The 18,802-nt window shown below is 42.3% G+C and overlaps 1 protein-coding gene across 1 annotated transcript in view; it reads right to left on the bottom strand.

The window, feature by feature from the left end:
• tmem266 (transmembrane protein 266) overlaps positions 1 to 18,802 on the bottom strand; it is a 31,064-nt gene that overhangs the window by 11,347 nt on the left and 915 nt on the right. Inside the window, exons 2-4 of the mRNA XM_056386474.1 lie at positions 17,220 to 17,328; positions 11,168 to 11,356; positions 556 to 710 (exon numbers count right to left, since the gene is read on the bottom strand). Of these exons, the coding sequence (XP_056242449.1) occupies positions 556 to 710; positions 11,168 to 11,356; positions 17,220 to 17,233 (358 nt within the window). The 5' untranslated portion in view covers positions 17,234 to 17,328. The remainder of the gene's footprint in view (positions 1 to 555; positions 711 to 11,167; positions 11,357 to 17,219; positions 17,329 to 18,802) is intronic.

Here is an 18,802-nt window from a genome sequence, read left to right as displayed (position 1 = left end):
CAGACTCATTATACAGTAGATGTATAAGACCATGTTAGCAGCTAGTGTTTACATTCTTCTGCACATGATTACATACCTGTTGCACATTGATTTATCTTCTTTCACCCACAAATACTGTCCTTGTTGTTGCTCATTTACAGCATCATGGGAAATGGTGCCTGTCCTTAATTAAAGGTGCACCTTTACCCACCAACTTTTTCCACAACCAATTCTTGTAACACTGTTGAGAAAAAGTTTCTATATATGTCTGCCATTTACTCTACTGTAACCTTTATGAGTTCGTGATCTTCCTTGCAGCTTAGCTTTTGTGCTAATTAAGGTCTACTTTGTGTGAGGTCTTTATTTGAGTCGATACATTGGCCCAGTGCCTTTGTGCAACAATTTGTAAACCATTGTGCTGAGCAGTCCACTTTTCTCCCCCTATAAGAACACTACTGCCGGCCAAGACTGTAAACAATGAGCATAACAAACCACCTCACCAATATTTTAGCCAAAAAACCACAACCATATCATATTGATAATCTCAGCAGACGTCACATTGTTGCTAGTACTCACACTGCAACAGCTTGATGTCTATGAGCAGCTCCAGCGTCAGCAGCAGCACCACCAGGATGACGCAGGCCACCAGGAAACAGTTGAAGCCCGCCGACAGCAGACAGACTTGCCACAGCGCTGCCCTTCTCCCACAGCACGGCTTCAGCCAGTTCGACCTGAGCGGGGGGATGGGGAGAGGGGGTGAGAGACGTAGAAAGGGAGGCGGTTAGAAGAGCTGTGGGTACAAAGATAAATGGTGTGTCTTGTTGTGGTGTTATTTTAAAATGTAATACTGGTAACAGAGAGCAGATCTGACAGCCGGCCTGCGAGGTCAAATCAATAAAACACAAGAAACGTCAGGATACACAAATCGTGAGGTGTATTCAACCTTGACTTGGCTCGGTTTTCAGTCAACGTTCTCCTAAATGATTTTCAGCAGAGGGCACTATTCTGCATACAAATCATACAACTGCAGGAGCGTGCATGCGGAAATTAATTGACACTTAAATTCAATGCAAAGCATAATTGCATAAATTCTGCTGGCGATGAGATAATATATTAGCATGAGTTAATTCTATGCATGAATCCAGGGTGTCATTTGCCCCTTTTGCCTCATCTCCTCATTTCTGCGACTGTCCTCTTCTTATTAGAGCCCTCCTGTTAAACCATCATCTGGCAGTGTAGGCCTACTCTACCTACTACAACAGCCATTACGTTGTTTGTGCCTATTTTTGGAAACAGATTACATGACATCTGTTATAATCCATATTCATCTCAGCATCTCAGAACATGCTTGTATACAGTATGTAGCACTAATATATTTAATGCCTGAAATATCAGAGCATCCACAGAGGAGGTGGTAGCTGTTCTGTACTCTCTGTATTACACAAGTATAGCCTCAAAATCAGTAAAGTGTGGTTCCTGAGAGATTACAATCTTGCATGCTTAATTCTCCTCCCTGCTGCCTCACTGGGTGACACGACGGGTCTCGGGGTGGAACTGTGGCTTGCTGACTGGCTGACTGTTTGCCAAACTGGGTGACTGACGTGCTAACAACCTGGCTGGTAATTAACTCACTACCTCTGGATAAGTGACTAGCTAGTTGGCTGGCTGCATGGTATAGCTCTCCCAGCATGACAGTGGGGTTGCATGTGCACCATCTGGAGGATTCAGTCTCACACAGCCAAAAAGATCATTGCTTAACTGAATGACAATGCCTTCATCTGATTTTTCCATGACAGTGTTTGTACCTGCTGAGAGAACATCAGAGTGAAGGGATGAGAGATAAATCTGGATCATTCATAATTCTTATTCCTAGAACTGGTGCGTTATACGCGCTGTCATTCCTACTAGTGGTTTAGCAGCTACAGCTTATACATATCCCTCCACATTGCAATATATTTTCCATCAGTTTGGAGTGTCCCGGTGTGCTTGTTCCTTGTCCAGGAGCATTGAGCCTGAGGATGCGAGTGTCAGACCTGCCTTAAATCCATTCCTACTCTTTGCTTCAAAGTCCTCCAATCAGAGACTGTGACTGACTGAGACTCCTGAGGATTTATGGTCAATAAATAATGACAAATCTCCAGGAGGCACACAGGGCTTCCCCTTCCTGTCACAGCTTTGCATTCCACACACACTACTCAGATGTACTCTTAGAAAACCAGATGATAAAAAAGAGAGGTGCGTGTGTGAGCATGGTGAGTGTGTGTGTGTGTGTGTGTGTGTGTGTGTGTGTGTGTGTGTGTGTGTGGTGGGGGTGGGGGGTGGCGTGGCGGCTAGGTGCTGTCCTTTCTCAGATGCAACACTGAGAAAGGCAGAATGTTCCTTAGCAGAAAATAGCAGCGATCCGTTGTCACCTGTCCCCCATAGGAGGAAAGCTACAGGCAATATCTGTCAGAGGACAAGGGAGGATGCAATTTATTCTACTCTCCCTCTTGCCTCAGCTCAGAATGAAGGCGGCAAACACAGAGAGAGGAAGCGGGGTGCAGCCGGTTCAAAGGCATTGGGACTCATCCAAAAGTGAACTGGAGAGAGAGCCAGAGAGGAAGGGGGGAGAGTTGGAGAAGAAAGAACAGAACAGAGAAGGAAAGAACAGAAGAAGATCCTGATTGAGTTAAAGATTAATTCCGGCTTTTTATAACTTGAATTTTATTTGTCTGAGTTTGGCCATCATGGTAACGATAGCACCGTTCCTAGAAAGTTAATTGCTCAAATTTATGAATGTGGCAATATTGCTTTAAAGAAGTCCAATGGGGAATGCAACATGAGCAGTCAGAAGGTCATATATGTTTTAACAAACCCACAGTTAGCTAAACCTATCTGGAATTAAGGCTGCAACCAATGATTATTTTCTCAAACATTAATGGTCAGAAAATTCAGAAAAATATTATTTTCTGTACCACAACTTGAGGTGTTGAGATGTTTTGTCCAAGCCGCAGTCCAAAACCCAAAGATACTGAGTTCACTATAAAAGAAAAGCAGCTAATCCTCTTGTTTGAGAAACTGGAACTAGAGGATGTTTGGTATTTTTGCTTCAAAAATTAATAATCAAAATAGTTGCTGATGATTATTTTGTCAATTGATTGATTGACAAATTGTTTCACCTGAGAAAAGAAAGGTGAATGGTAAAATTATTATTCAAACTGTCAATTATTATAATCCATCAAAGTTTACTGACTGACTTTCTGGTGCAACTGTGACCTGCTGTTCTTGTGCAATGAGGGGTTAGCATTAACATTTTTGGCATGCTTTACTTCTGGTGCTTCAAAAAAGCTGGCTTGTTTATGAGTTGTCTAATGGTCTCCTGTTTCGTGGCCAATTGGGCTGCCCTGAAGTGATCCCTGTTTTGAATACCATAACCAATCGGAATCATGGCCAAAACTATAAAAAATAATACCTAAAGTGTAATAAAGTGGAGTTATCCTCTGAAGTGAAAAAGATGGAGGTGATCCATCTAAGTGGTGTCATTTTGCAGGAGTAGCTGAACCTCCGGTGTAGCACAGCTACACATCCTCACCATCCTTCACCAAGGTCAGCAGAGAGGCTGGAGCTCTGCCATGCTGTGTCAATGCTCTCCCAGAGGCTAACTGGTGCACTCAGCCCTCTGCAGCAACCCTCTGTACCAGCCAATGCCAACAGATTAGGAGCTCAACACCTGGGGTGACAAAGAGGTGGTGGAGGGTAATGGTATCATTAGCAGATACCATAGAGACTTTCCCCAGCACCAATCTGTTCCCAAGGAACAATGTCAAACCCCATCTGCCAGTGGAGGAGAGCCAAGGAAAAGAAAAATTTACCTAATGATACGCCTAACACACAGTCACTGGACATTTGTGGACCATTAGTTAAAAAGGCAGAATTTGTGGCACACAATCCAAGAGACACCTCACTTACCTTCAGGATTGAAAATCATGATTTAACTGGTACTGTGTGGAATCATAATTCACTCAGACCTCTCCTATAAGCCAGGCAGAAAAGGTATTAATTTAATAAACCTGTAAAGAAAAACCCTGTCTGGAAGCAGAGTAAATGGCAGTGATGGATTACTCCAAGCTCAGAAACTTAATTTTAGGGAAATCACTTTAAACCTTGAACGCAGAGGACCTGAAGTATTTATGAGGAAGTGAGGCTGCTTCAGTGGTGGAGCAAGCCAAGGATGAAAATCACCTCACACTCTCCCAGGGTCACGGCTGGTTCGAATTGAATGGGCAATATCCCAAGGGTTGGTCATGCACACATATGTGTCTGCACACAAACCATCACTCTCACACACACACACACACACACACACACACACACACACACACACACACACACACACACACACACACACACACACACACACACACACACACACACACACACACACACACTGTGTTAAGAACATTGTTTGTGGAGGAAATGCAGGGTGGCGTGTGCTGTGGACAGGTTCATAAAGACATCAACAGGCCAGCGGCTGCAGTGGTAACACACTGAGGGAAGATCGAAGTGCGCCCGACAGCAGCGCAGAGCCAGGGGATTAGATCATGAGACAGATCAATAGTGGCCTGAGATGGAAGCGATGGCATGCTGTACATGACACTGGCTGCATGCAGTGGCCCCCTCCCATTGAAACAGAATGGCCAGACAGGACAGAGTGGACAAAGACATCAGGCAGAGTGACTGGCACAGAGGAAAGGTGTCTGGTCGCTTTGCTGGGGCTCATTCACACACACAGGACAGAGCTTTGGCTCCAGCCCCAGCCGAGTAACTCTCACTGAGGTGAGGAGCCTATCACAAAGAGCACCTCTTTTATCCGACTGTCACCTGTGATTGAGACAGGATAAAATACAATGTACACTCATTAAGCACAAGTTAAATGGAAATTAAATCAGAGAGGTGGTGCTCTGTTTGTGTGTGTGTTTGTGAGTTAAGAAATGGAGTGAGAGAGAGCGTGGGGAAGGGCTGAAAGGGGGAAAATTCATTCAGAAGTAATGAGTCTGAAAGACTATCAACTTGTCTGAGGTATTGATTGTAACACACATACACAATCACTCACTCACACACAAACACACACATACACATACACATATACACACACACACACACACACGCGCACACTCGAACAACTGCAAACACTAACCTCTCCTTCAGAATGTTTGCAAAGGAGAGCCTAAAATAATGTCGCTCTGAACGACTTGCAATGCTGTGCCAGTCCTTTAAATAATTGATTAGAATTCTTGATTGATGTCTTGATTGCACATTTAGTACAGAGCAACATTGCTCTGCACATTAGGCCACAGATCTGTGGTATTTGCCTCACAATTACATTTGCTTCCAAAGCCATTAATCATGCTATGAGAGTTAAAAAAAAGCAGTCAATTCTCTACACGGTCAAGGCACAGGTCACTGTGCCTCACAGCCATTTGTTTATTCAAGCACAGACGCAAAGTGTGTTTTTGCTGAAAAAAATCTTTTTTTAATACAGTATGCTGTTGCATTAGTGCATTGTTTCCCAAAAGTTTTGGATTGTGAACCCTTAAGCAGTGTCTACTCGTGCCTTCATCAGAGGTTATGGTCTGCACCAAAGTGCAGCTAGATCGAGTAGTTGGATTTAATTATCAGTTAGTGGACAGAAATTTAATAGGTTAGTTTCACAATTGATCAATTGCTGAAGTGATTTTTTTTCAAGCAAAATTGCCAAACATTTGCTGATTCCAGCTTCTCTAATGTGTTTTGAAGAATTCTTACAGCTTTGAATGGATGATTATGGAGGACATACAGAACTGAACACACACAAATATTATAAAGAAAAATTAAACACGAACATAAATAAATGTTTTCACTCGCATGCCTTTAAATCATCATGTGAACTCTTTATATTTATCGTGGCATCCCGCGGTGGCCTGACCTGCTCTAGTCTACTTGATTATTAGAGTTAAGAAAAAGAGGCTTAAATATTTTTTATTTTCATGGTAAAGAATATTTTGACATACTATGTTCTTTTTCTTGAATCTCTCTGACTGTCAGCAAGAAACATGTGAACACTGAGGAACATCTTTTGAATTGAACGTATCTTCTTCTCTGGTGTGAGGGGACATGTCAGATACTACTCCCACAGCATTTTAAAATGATACTACTTGACGTTGACTTGAAGTTTACTGTCTCCTCTCAATTTCTCTCTCTCTCTGTACCGATAACTACATAGCCCTGTGGTTCCTCCAGTATAAAAATCAGCCAATTCACACCAATCTGCTGAACTCAGCAGGCCCAGGCGGGGGAAAATGAACCACAACTGTGTGCCTGCAGGTGACCGAACAGCAGAGGTGTGAGGACTTCATCCCATTCAGGCTGTTCAAGCTCTACGTCACACTTCCTCCTTAACTTATTTGAAGATGCATTTCTTACTGATATATGCTTTTTTCTTTTTTTTTTACCTGAGAGCTTCTTTTTCCTGAGAAAGCACAGGTGGGGCATGCGCCTCGGATGCATGAGATTCAAAAGACAAAGGGCAACATAACAACTGGCTAAATCCTTTCCTGTGTAACGAATGCTGGGTCATCTGTTATCACGGCCAAAAAAAAAAGAAAAGGAACAGAAGTCTTGAGAGAGGAAAACCAGCTAAGCAATAAATATGCTGAATAAAGTGAAGTTATAATAGATAATCAATGGTACATTTCAGAGTTTGCATGTCTCATCACTATTAATCTCTTCTGGTCTCATACTCGTGCAATTAGCAAACACTTTTGGAGTAAATGAAGAAATAAAATGAAAAGGGCCAAATCGATTACAGGGGCCAGTAAATTTAGTTTTGGACATATACTTACGTTCCATCTGGTTAATAAGTAAACAGTTTTTTAGTCTTTTTGATGAAAATCCACGCAGCTTTATTCAAACATGATCAGCTATCATCTCTTCACTCCTAGCATCACCTATGTGGTACAAGATAGCAGAGGGGATTCAGAGCTGGTCTTTGTCGGAGAAATGGGCCACAGATACTGAGCAAATGGAGATGGATGGGGCTCCATGTGCAGAGCAGCAGACAAGCTGTCCCTGATAAATGGGTTTTCACCAGGACACTTGATCTCTCTCGCTCTCAGCCTAAAAAGCAATCTCGCACTTTGCATGTCTGTGAATATTAACAAACCCTCAAACCCTGCACTCAAATGTCATCTATTGTGTCGCACATGGTGCCAGGCAAGAGAGCCAATTTGATGGAGAGGACTGTTCCTCTGTATGTTTGAAATAGAGTCAGAGGGGGGAGAAAGAGAAATCCTTCTCTCTTTTCAGACATCCATCAACACAGTACAGGTATAGTATGGCTCTTGTTCCAAAGCCCCATGAAATATTGCTGCTGCCAAGACTCATACTAGAGTCTGGCAAGGTCCTTCAGATTTATATTGTACTATTGTACAGTCTAGATTTTTCTTCTAAATATTCCATCTTCCTTCAACCTTGAGCATTATCAACCTAGGTTTGATTATGTGATTGCTGACATAATGCTATATTAATGTACTGTAGTGAAGGACTGAGCGCTATGTTGAGTGATGTAATCAATCTAGGCTGGCCTGGGCATACAATATCATCTTATATCCGACATTTCGCCCAATATCAGCGAGCAACTGTGGCAACATGGCACAGAGTTAATCCCACACTACTGTCCAACATGGACAGATATGACATCCATCAAATGGAGCCATTTGCTTATGATCTGCAGCCAGCAGCTTTGTCAATGAAAGCATGGAGGAGGGTCGTCTGCTCCATTCCTCCCTCCATCCTTCTCTTTATCCCCACTGCCTCCACTCTCCTCCAGTCAAAGCGGCAGGTTGACCCATATGAACCATCTGTCATTTCTGCTGTGCCTCACACCTCTCAGTCTTTCCCCCGGAGATCAACAGCATATGCTACTGCTGCTGTGGACAGCAAGCTGATCTGGGGATGACAGTGCAGGATGCGCAGCTCGGGGTCCACAGACCGGGGCCAGGCAGGGAGATGCTCGCCAGGAGCCCGGCCTTGAGGTCACGAAGGTCACGAGTAGAAGAAAATGTCAATACAATACAAGTGTCCGATAAAAAAAAAAAAAAAAGAGTTTTCCAATTATTTCAAATGGCTGATCCAAAAAGTCATCTGAGATGTGAATGCTGTGATCTTCTATAAAGAGTCTAGACCTGCTCTGTTTGGAAAGTGCCTTGAGATAACTTATGTAGTGAATTGGCGCTATACAAATAAAAATTGACTTCACTTGACTTGACTACGACATATGGTAAATCATTCTGAAATTATTGTAGATGGATACAGACACACGTCCAAAACTAATTTTAATGTAGGCAAATTCAAATAACCTTAGATTAAAAAAAAATTTCAACAGTCAATTTGTAAATGCTTTTCATGCACACAACCAGCTGTTGTAACCTATACTATTTACACATGCACGTCTATTGAACACCTGCTTATTCCCTATTAGGCATGGATTGCTGCAAGGCTTGTTAACTCAATGAAAATAAATGTAACAAAGCATGCACCTTGGTCATTTAAAAAAAAAAAAAGAAAAGAAAAAGATATTCTGTTGTTATCAAAAAAAGAAATAAAAAGTGTAGATGTCAAATTACACCACCCTCATCTTGGACTTTCTACCAAGTTCTGGAGAAGATGGCGCTGCCAAAATCTATTAATAATTCCATCCAACTCACCACTGCACAGAATCTGCAAGTACTGCGTGTGCCCCTTGTAGTCCGCAAGAACATCCACCTCCTACATGCATCGCCCACGTCTCCTGTTAAAGAGCCATGAGAAGCTGCCATGCAAGACTAAATGCGCTTCTCTGGTGTGTATTCTTCTGCTCTTTTTTTTCCTCCACAGCCATATGGAACAAAACAAAAACCAAGGTCTCATCATCAAAGATTTAGACTCAGTTCACAAGTAATGATCCCTTTCTTTTCCCATCTCTGACCACTCGTATAAAGCTATTCCAGTGACCTTTACGCTTTACATTACACCACTTATCCACAACAAGAAATCAAGATAAACTTTCCAAACTGAACAACAGTAATTTCTATGATCAAACTGAAATTAGACTACATCTGTTCATTGACCAACTACCACAGGATATAATCACATCCAGACATCCAAAGAACATGACTAAGATATAAAGGCATCTCAGGAATGTAAGTCATAGTAGTTCGTTTTGCGAACTGTCCTGCTAATCAACGAAATCAAAGCAACACCTGTAGCGAAGAAATGAAAGTGGGTTTATAATTCGCTGCACAATCACAGTATGTAGAGGAGTTTCCATGAACATAAATTACAACAAACAAGAGAAAAAATTGGTTTACAGATCAGCCAGCTCACTGCTCTGCCATCAGGGCCTATGGTAGTGTTGATTAATTTAAAATCTTGCAGCACACAACACATCTCACCTTTGTGTCATTCCTCTGATGTTACACACACACACACACACACACATGCACACACACACACAGACAAAGGTAGCCAGAACCTGTGACGACGAGCTAGCTCTGTTGATTTTCCCAGGAGCACTTCCAAACAACGAATGTGTGTATGTAATTACGATGACAGGTAAGTCTTGGAATGTCTCTGACCTGAAAATCAGGAATTTCAATCTAAAAAAGGCTCATTGAACATAATGTAACACTCACATGGATGACAGACAGCACACTGTTTTCACTACTGTATGGCTTCCCACAAGAAGGTGTTTCTCTGATCAAAATGAATGACCCCTGCTTTTAAAAATAACAAATATTTACATTCCTGCCTTGATAAATCCAACATAGACACGTCTTGGCAATGTATGATTTTTCCACTGCACAATGCCAAATCCCAGGGGACCAGGGTGTCATATGGTGCCATATGAGAGTGCCCACTGTGATGATAATGTTACTGGGCTGCCAGATCCTGCCCTCTGCTGTGACATTGCTATGTGCGTGTTTTCTGTCCTTTGTGTGTGCAAGAGAGAGTGAGAAAGATATGAGGTAGGATGAGAGATTGGGTGTTTGGGACAGGACCCATCTGTCCCTGCCCTCCGTCCCACAGAGACATCGGCCCGGACCAGGCCAGACCAGGCAAGGTCCAGCCGGACGCGGTCAGCTGACATACCAGGGCTTGGATGGCAAAATGCCGGATGCTCTAATTAAGCTTATGCTGTTTGTCGACTTTCTCTGCAGGGAAGCCAGCATCGCAGCAAGCCAAAGGGTTGTGAGTCACGCTTCCTGAGTGGAGAGCCATGGACACTTGCTACAGGGGTGCTCTAGGAGGGGTGTGTCCTGTCCTGAGAGTACCGGGCCTGCAGCATGGCGATATGGTGATAAGAAAACAACACGAACCCAGGACAAGCAGGCCTTGTGGACAGAAACAGCACCGCCACAAGGCTTTGACATTTCAGGAAAGCGATGGTGCTAACAACACTCTTTGTTTTCTACCAGAAATCGACATTATGAACAGAAGCCTGTCTGGTAGCGAGAAATTGCTGTGTCATTGAGCTGAAATGAACACATCAGTAGAGACATTGTCCATTTAAAATGGTGACACTAATAAATTCATCGCCAAATATCCTCGACTCCTGGACTCTAATATAAAATGAGGGGTGATTCAATATGCCAAGTGTAATTACCATGTGCAATAACGAGCAATAGAGAGAGTGACGGCAGAGCTTTTCTCTGCCGGGGTAGATTATAGATTGTAGTAATTGCAATTCTGCCTTAATTATGGATGTAGCACTTTCACACAACAAGCAGAGACAATGTTTCAGACACCATATCTCCAGTATCTTCTTAGCTGTGGCGGCCAACATCAATCAATATATAATTACATCTTGGGCTTTTTAGTATACAAATTAATTATAGAAAGATTTCATTGATAATCATACAACTAATTTGTTTCCAGCTCCCTCAAAATGTAGGATGTTTGATACCCTTCAAACGATGAAAATTAAAGTGTTCAGTTTCATGTAGTTTCAGAACCAAATCATGAGCATCTTTGAACACGGTGACGCTTTGTCTTCATGACCGCACTGAAGTTGCTGTTTCAGAGTAGCCTAACTTGTCGTGAGTGCTTACTATAAGCAGAATCATCTGTAGAGATTGTTTGACTGGCTGTGGTCAAACTGTCGGGCGTGTTGGAGTTCATTTATGGGACGTACCCCTCTCTGTTGTCCTCTTCATCTGGGTTCGAGATGAGCTGGGATCCAGCGAGGGATATGTCCAGGGCGGCCAAAGGCAAGTCTCTGTAGGCGAAGCTGACCAGTTGGACAGGGGCCACGCACTGGTTGTCCTCCTCCACCTGCTGGGAGATCACCTCCAGCTCTGAGGCTCCAGCCTGGGGAGGAGCCCTGTGACACACACACACACACACACACACACACACACACACACACACACACACACACACACACACACACACACACACACACACACACACACACACACACACACACACACACACACACACACACACACACACACACACACACACAAGCAGAGCAACATTAGATTCAAAGAGTGGATGTGTAAACTGCGAGTGTCATGGGTGGTTTAGCATGTCTATCATGTGTTCAGTCTACAGAAAAGGTAGCAGAATTGCAGTGCAAGGTTGTAGGAAAGTGTGCTGCTTATTTGAATTAGGCAATGCACCTACTTGATAAACGCTCCAGGTACCAATGGTGATAACAACTACTGGGACTATGCCTAATTTTGATGAATGAAAACAAAAATGTGCTGTGAAATTCCCAGTTTACAGTTTATACTGGCAACTTCAACAAGGACACAAGGACTGAAAATCAAACTTAAAACTTGCTTGAGATGAATAATCTAGTGTACAATTCGATGTTGTTGGGGTTTTTTTTGCCCATTTGCAAGCAGTGAGGATTTTAAAATCTCTATTACTGCAATCATGCATTCAAACACCTGATATTTCAGAATCAGCTGCAAAAATGAAAAATTCTGATCAAAACATCTGTTGTTCCTCTCCTGGATCTGATTTTTCAAACACCTAGCACATGAATTCAATGTATCAGAGTGGCCATTAAAAGTTGTAAAGTTGATAAAAAAAAAAAAAATAACAGGAGAGTTGACTGAAGCTTTACCTATATTTCTATCTGATAGAACACTAAATTGAATGGACAACGATGAAAATTGGTATAAAAACCTTTGGCATACTTTAAAAAATGGTTGGGCCAAAACATACAAAACTACCAATACAGCCATGCACTGTAACAGTAGCTGTCACATTTGATAAATGACAATTGTAGAACAAAAGAAAAGGTTGTTTCAGTTGTGTTTTTTTTCCTTTTTATTTATCTTCTACATTTTCTCTGTGAGATAAGGGATATTTGACAGAACCCAACAAAGTATCATTTTTCCTGCCAATGAGATCTTAAAATCTAAATACGTAGGGAGGGCTGTGATCCTTCGAGCTCAGCCAATAATGGACAAGGAGAAGTCAACCTGGGAACAGGAGCCTCACACGGCTTGGCAGCCGTCCCAGTGCAGCCAGTGTGGAGACATCAATAACCCCAGTGCTTAACAGTGGAAGAAGGCATTGATTACAAGATACAGGGAACAAAAGCCACTGGGTTGGTAAATTCTACAACCTCTGTGTTGGAGGTGGAACAGAGTGGGAACAAACTGTTAGCGGAAGATCACTGAGCAGACCCACCTTCCTGTTAAATGTTAATGTAAGCAGTCCTGGGAAGGAAAATAGGTCTTTCTTTTTCCTGACTTACTTCTTGACTAATAGCTGTTTAATTGACTCCCTTGAAAGGTAATTTTGTTATTCTCACAGTAAACCCAGGATCGCTTATTTTACTGTATTGTCTTAACATGGAAAATAGGACTATGCAACACAAATACCTCTTATTCTCGTGTCCTCACTATATAAAATGCTTTGCTCTTCCAACCTTTGAATATCTGATCCTTTGGTTATGTGAGTCGGCCTAGATGTGTTGTTTAGCTTGAGGGTCAAACGCCCATATATTAACATGCTCACCACAACACACGCCTGCGCCTACCAGTGTTATCTGTGGAGTTGGCACCTCTGACCAACCGCAACAAGGACGCTAATCAGTCATGACAGACACAAACTGTTTAGTGCATCAAAATCACATTTCCAGACAATCACAGCGCAGTCCAGGAGCCATTATGTGCAGAGCCCAGTGGAGTGGCTGGTTGCCATCCTGGGGAGGGAGCGGAGGCTTCCCATCTGAACACTCTGCACCCTTCAACGACGTGGGCAAGGACAGCCAGTAGCATGCTAAAGGCTGGGATCTTTTCAGAGGCATGCATTATTAGCAAACGCCATGAGGAAGCAAAAAGGTTAACATAGTGCATGCATGGCTGGGGGGAAAATCTCGCACCCACAGAGCTAAGGCTTACCATGAAGCTCCTAACAGACCCTATTTGTACAGCCACGTCTTAAGGCTGTGGTTACATGAACTTACTATATCATATTATAGTGCAAAACACTAAAATGAAACTGGTTAGAGCTCAGCTTTTCCAAAATGTCCATCTATTCAATCTAACTGGTAATGTTTATTAAACTTGGCCAAAGATATAATATGTTCTTAGGAATGTATTTATAGTAAGTGTGAATATAAAATATAAATGTGTGTTCTAGTGAGTACAGTAGTTTTAAAATCTAATTGGTGTTTTATGGAGGTCTATTTGCTCCTTGTGTATAATAACTGCAAGGAATTGGCTCCTCCAGAGTAACAGCAATCCATAGTTATCCCCGCAGCATTTTTTTTTTTTTCACATCACTATAAATCACCATGCAGTGATCAATGGAAACATAAAAATATAATAGCCTGCTGAGATCTCGCCTTTCCAGTTCTAAATCATTGCATAAACAATTTAGTTCTGTTTGTCACGACACAAAAGGCATAATAATTATCCGCCTTAAATACAAAACTAAGAAAATATGGGACCGGTTTTAGATGGTTTCATTGTTAATATTCTCAGTGGTGTGACTCCTCTCATTTGCCTCCAATCTTTTCAATTTATACACCAAATAACACCCACCACACAGAGACACTCCCCAGTAACACTTTTCTTGGAAATACATACAAGACGGTCTTTTTTCACTTAGACATTTTCAATAGGAACATCTTCTTGGCAAGACTCACTGGTTCCATAGATCTTCAGTTTAAATGAATCTCACTTGTAATCTATTCCAGCCTCAGTTTTCCGGCGCCTTTTGGAAGAAAGGTACTCAAATACCGCTGAAGTCCAATACTGCTGAACTCAACAGAAAGTAAAACTAATTTATATCGTTTTACTCTGAATAATAAAACCAATGCACATAAAGGAGATTCAAATGCTGAGTTAAGATACATCAGAAGGGAATTTGTTTACTTCCAGGGCTGTAGCTGGGGCTGTGTCAAGAGTGAGTCGATTTATAGTGTTAAAACATGTAAAGTTAAGACAAGACTAAGTCCAGTTTGAGGCTAAGACTAAAATAATTCAATCTTTTCCTAATGTCAGGGACATATCAAATGCCTCATGAATGGGATCAAGTTATATTACTTAGTATTTTACATCATACAAATGTTTTCTGGTCTGAGACAAGTTTGAGATGACATCTGCATCCAGCTTTTCTCTGTATTGTATTGGCAGATAATCGTCTTTTGGTTCGAGGGGCAGTTACAGCTGAGTGGGCTTTACTTCAAATTTCATGTAAACCCTGTAGCAGACATGTCCTGTAGCACAGCACTCAACCTTCACCACCCAGGTGTAACTGTATAGCACGGCAGTTCTTATAAAAAGTAAGAGTCACCTTTTCATGGATAAATAATTGTTTATGTGAAGTTAAGTCAAACTAAACATGGAGTATAGCTATTCTATCAAGGTGATAAGGTGTGAGACTGATTCCTGTCACTTCGGATTTTAAATTACCCATTCGGAGCAATAAACTCTCTGCTTCTGTCACTTCAGTGTTTAAAGTTTAAAGTGTTGCCTCAGCATGAACTGGTAATTTGCAGAGGGCATCGGTATCATTGTCATTCTGAGTGCTCACTGCCACAGTATTTCTGGCCAGCTGTCGACATCCCATCCGTTCTGTCTTACCCAGTGAGTTTGTATACGGACACTTGGCTACTCCTCTGCGCACAGCAATTCACTGCTCTGATATCATCAGGAAAGTGGGATCAATGTGCCAAATCACTTATATGGGAACCAGCCAGATTTCCCAGCAGCAGCAGCAGCAGCAGCAGCAGCAGCCCTGCCACGAGCTCCTGACACAGTGGTACATTTGTAAGATCAGATCTTTTAGGCAACGCCTGCTCTTTTGAGGTCCAAGGGGAAATTACAGCATTTGACAATCCTGCCGCATCAATGAGGAGTGAAGCTGTTTTCTTGGTCTTCGGAGTCTTCTCATTACTATTAATAGAGAAACTAGTCCAACTTTTGAATTCATTGTAGAATATCCATCACCTCAGTTAGCGAGCAGAGAAAATGATGTCTGAGACATTAGGATTTACTCTGCAGAGATCCCAACAGCAGCTGCTTGATCTACAAAAGAAGGTGCCAGTGCCTAACACAGAACAATTCAGCAAAAAAACAAACAAAAAAACCCAAAAAACCCCCAAAAAAACAATGAGTTGCTTTTTACTGTCAATACTTTGCTACTTCCCTACTGGGGCACTCACCCCAAAGTCCATTCATTGCCCCCTGAAGAAGTAAATCTTAAAAAGGAAAAGTAATTTCCTAAACCATCAGGGCAATCTTACAAAGGTCAAAGGGCAAATTTTCCTTGACACTAGTAATAATGCATTCGTTGGGGGGTTTTTATTTTCATTTTTTTAATTCTAAAATCAGAACGATGAGATGAACACAGATGATAGTTCTTTAAGCAGTGAATTATAATAATCAGCAGATTTTATTCTGATGATTCTCTGCAATCATTGTGCCGAGAAATTAAGAGCAGAGCGGCACTGCATCATGTGACACTGAGGTTAGTTACAGTAAATGTTAGCTGACCTGTTTCAAAGCCAGCGGGCTCCTCTGGGTGAGTGGTGTTTGCTCTCTGTGTGCTGAATGATGAAAAAAAAAAAAAAGAAAAGCACAAACAGCTCCATACATAGGAGAATAGGAAGAATATGAAGAGCGCTGCCTCATCAGTAAGGCTGTGTAATTTATCTTTTTCAATTTCCTCTTTGCATATGCTGCTATTTAAACGTGAACAATGTGCAGACGCCAAAAGATTTTACCTTCTTGTTTATGTGAAATACGTAAGAAAAATCCCTCTGAATTTGTTGTATTTGACCATCTAATATTTTCCCCGTCCTGCTTCCCACTGTTTGTAGAGGGAGGGGAGAGAGAGAGAGAGAGGGAGAGAGGGAGAGAGAGAGAGAGAGAGAGAGAGAGAGAGAGAGAGAGAGAGAGAGAGGATTTACAGCAGCATCAAGTCTGGGAGAGCAGGGGTGAAAATAACTCCAAAGACCTTTCTCTGCATGAGAGTTTCCCATCTGTCACTTCACAGAGAGTCACCGGCATTCAGCAGCATTAAATCATGCCTTTGTACTACTAACCAGTCAACACACTCTCTCTGGTTACATTTGTTTTGCACCAACGTTCCTGCTCAAATGGACTTGTAATCAACCATCAGCTGTACTAATCTGCTGCTCTGAGGCCTGGACAGAGATCTCTGGCGGTTGGAAGCAGCATCCTGTGCCTTTAACCAGAAGATGCAGCTGACTGAACCCATTTTGCATTCACCCCTCACTCCACTCCACTCCACTCCACTCCACTCCGCCTCCTCCTACTCCACTCCGTTGCCCTGCTCCCTCCCTTTTTCCCTTCTCTTAGCCCCAACCCTGGCTGGCTGTCATCAGAATGCAGGGCCTGTCTGGAGGACCACACACAAAGTAATTATTAATAAGAGAAGATGACAAGTGAACATCCCTCCTGAATGCTAAGAGATGCCAACAGAGAGTGGGGATGGCCAGCCGCTCTCTCTCTCTCTCTCTCTCTCTCACTCCCAGAGATGATGGACCTGGCGGAGCTCCACTTTCTCGTTGATCCCCGTTCAAAGTCATTCACAGGAGGACCATGAGAATATGCAGGTCCCATTCTGTTAATCATATCCTACCATGGTGAGATGCCCTTTGCACAAGACTGCGTGTTCATAAATAGAGATTTAAGATTTCACACTCTCGCAGAAATGGTTTCAAACAAGACTCAGGAAGGTGTTATACTTACTGGGGATTGCTCATGTTGAGGTCTTGTTGCTGCAAATAGACGTCCACAATAAATGACCCCAAGTGTGAAATGTGATTTCACCACTGCAGAGACCTGGCTCCTACCACACCTATAGAAAATACAAAAGAACAATGTCAGTACTGCATGAAAAAAACAAAGCAAATCATGGGGCAAAATCTGTCTGCTGAGGGATGCTATAAGATATTATTGATGGCTCCACAACAGCAACTAATAAACCTTGTGAGGATATTGTTTTGCCAAATGCTGTTTCCAAGGTCAAGAATAAACTTCTAATCTCAAAATTGTGAAATATGTGCAGTTGTGTAACACAGATGCATGCACAGTTATCAATGTAGCATCAGTGCTTATGCTTCTCCTGAAGGCACCCTGTCCTCACTTCAGCTCTGTTCAACTATTTTCCTGGGGAGCACTAAACTTTAATGGATTTTAAATCTCCTCCAATATACGCCCCGCTCTGTGAATCAGGGGCTGAGGAACATCACACCTCTTGCATAGCAAGTACAGCAGGATGCTCGCTCTTTGTGCCACAGGATAGAGAGCCATTGATGTCCAAGTCCGTTCAGTGAAAGCCCACTCCAGCTGCTTTGCAGGGAACAGACATGACACGACCAGACAGGAAAGTCACAAGCGCATAACCACTGCTTTAACATGAGACATCCACTTTTACCAAAAAAAATAAATAAATAAAAAAAATTGCAATGTAAGTCTAACACTGGAATCAGCTCAACAAGAAATAAGTTGGGGGGTGGTGGGGGGCAGGGTGTTGACACAGAGACACAGTTGAAAACCTCCAGACATGGAGAGGTGAGGAGTCAGCATTCACAGCCACAGCAGAATAATGTAGTGAAGCACAGCAGATTAAATGCTACTCAGGATAAATCACCCCAGGTCATTCAAGGGCCGGGAGTGATATTGTTTAACTGCAGCACCCAAATATATGGACTTTAGAATTATACTCAGGAAAAAACTAACAACTGATCCTGGCCATAAGAGATGCAGAAAGTCAAAGAGATCAATGCATTGCCAAAATACTAAACAAGGTGCTTCTCTTTACTGTAAGAAACCTATGTAGATGTGACCAGAAAGGCAAGTGGTAGTCAAAGATGTGTATATTTCTCTCTGGGGGCTATTCACTCCACAGCAAAGTATTTCTGGACGTGAGTAAATCACAGCATCAGAGAGATCGAATTTCACAATCAGCATCTTGACTTGCCACTTATTACTATACGTACAGTCTACAGTAAGTGCCTCATCAGCGGAGGTGGTTGTCCACAAAGGCAGCAATTTTTTTTTTTACTATTTCATTTCACTAAACAAGCACTGTGGGCTTTTTTTAAAAAAATTTTTTATCCCAGGCTCTCTCTGCATTTAACATAATCAAGATGCATTTGCAATCACTATCCACCAAGTCGTAGCTACATAAACAGTTATGGGGCTGTTAACATTTTCCCACTGTGCTCAGAGGCCATACAGTCTCAGTCTTGTTCTTGCTTAATCCAACACAAACACACTAACTACCCCTGGGCGCTTCAAACCAAGCACTGACTGGAAAAGAAACACAA

Source organism: Seriola aureovittata, chromosome 10 (genome assembly GCF_021018895.1).
Source record: "Seriola aureovittata isolate HTS-2021-v1 ecotype China chromosome 10, ASM2101889v1, whole genome shotgun sequence".
NCBI classification, from domain to species: Eukaryota; Metazoa; Chordata; class Actinopteri; order Carangiformes; family Carangidae; genus Seriola; species Seriola aureovittata.
Note: the sequence above shows the minus strand (reverse complement) of the source record. Positions and strands in the feature narration are given on the sequence as shown.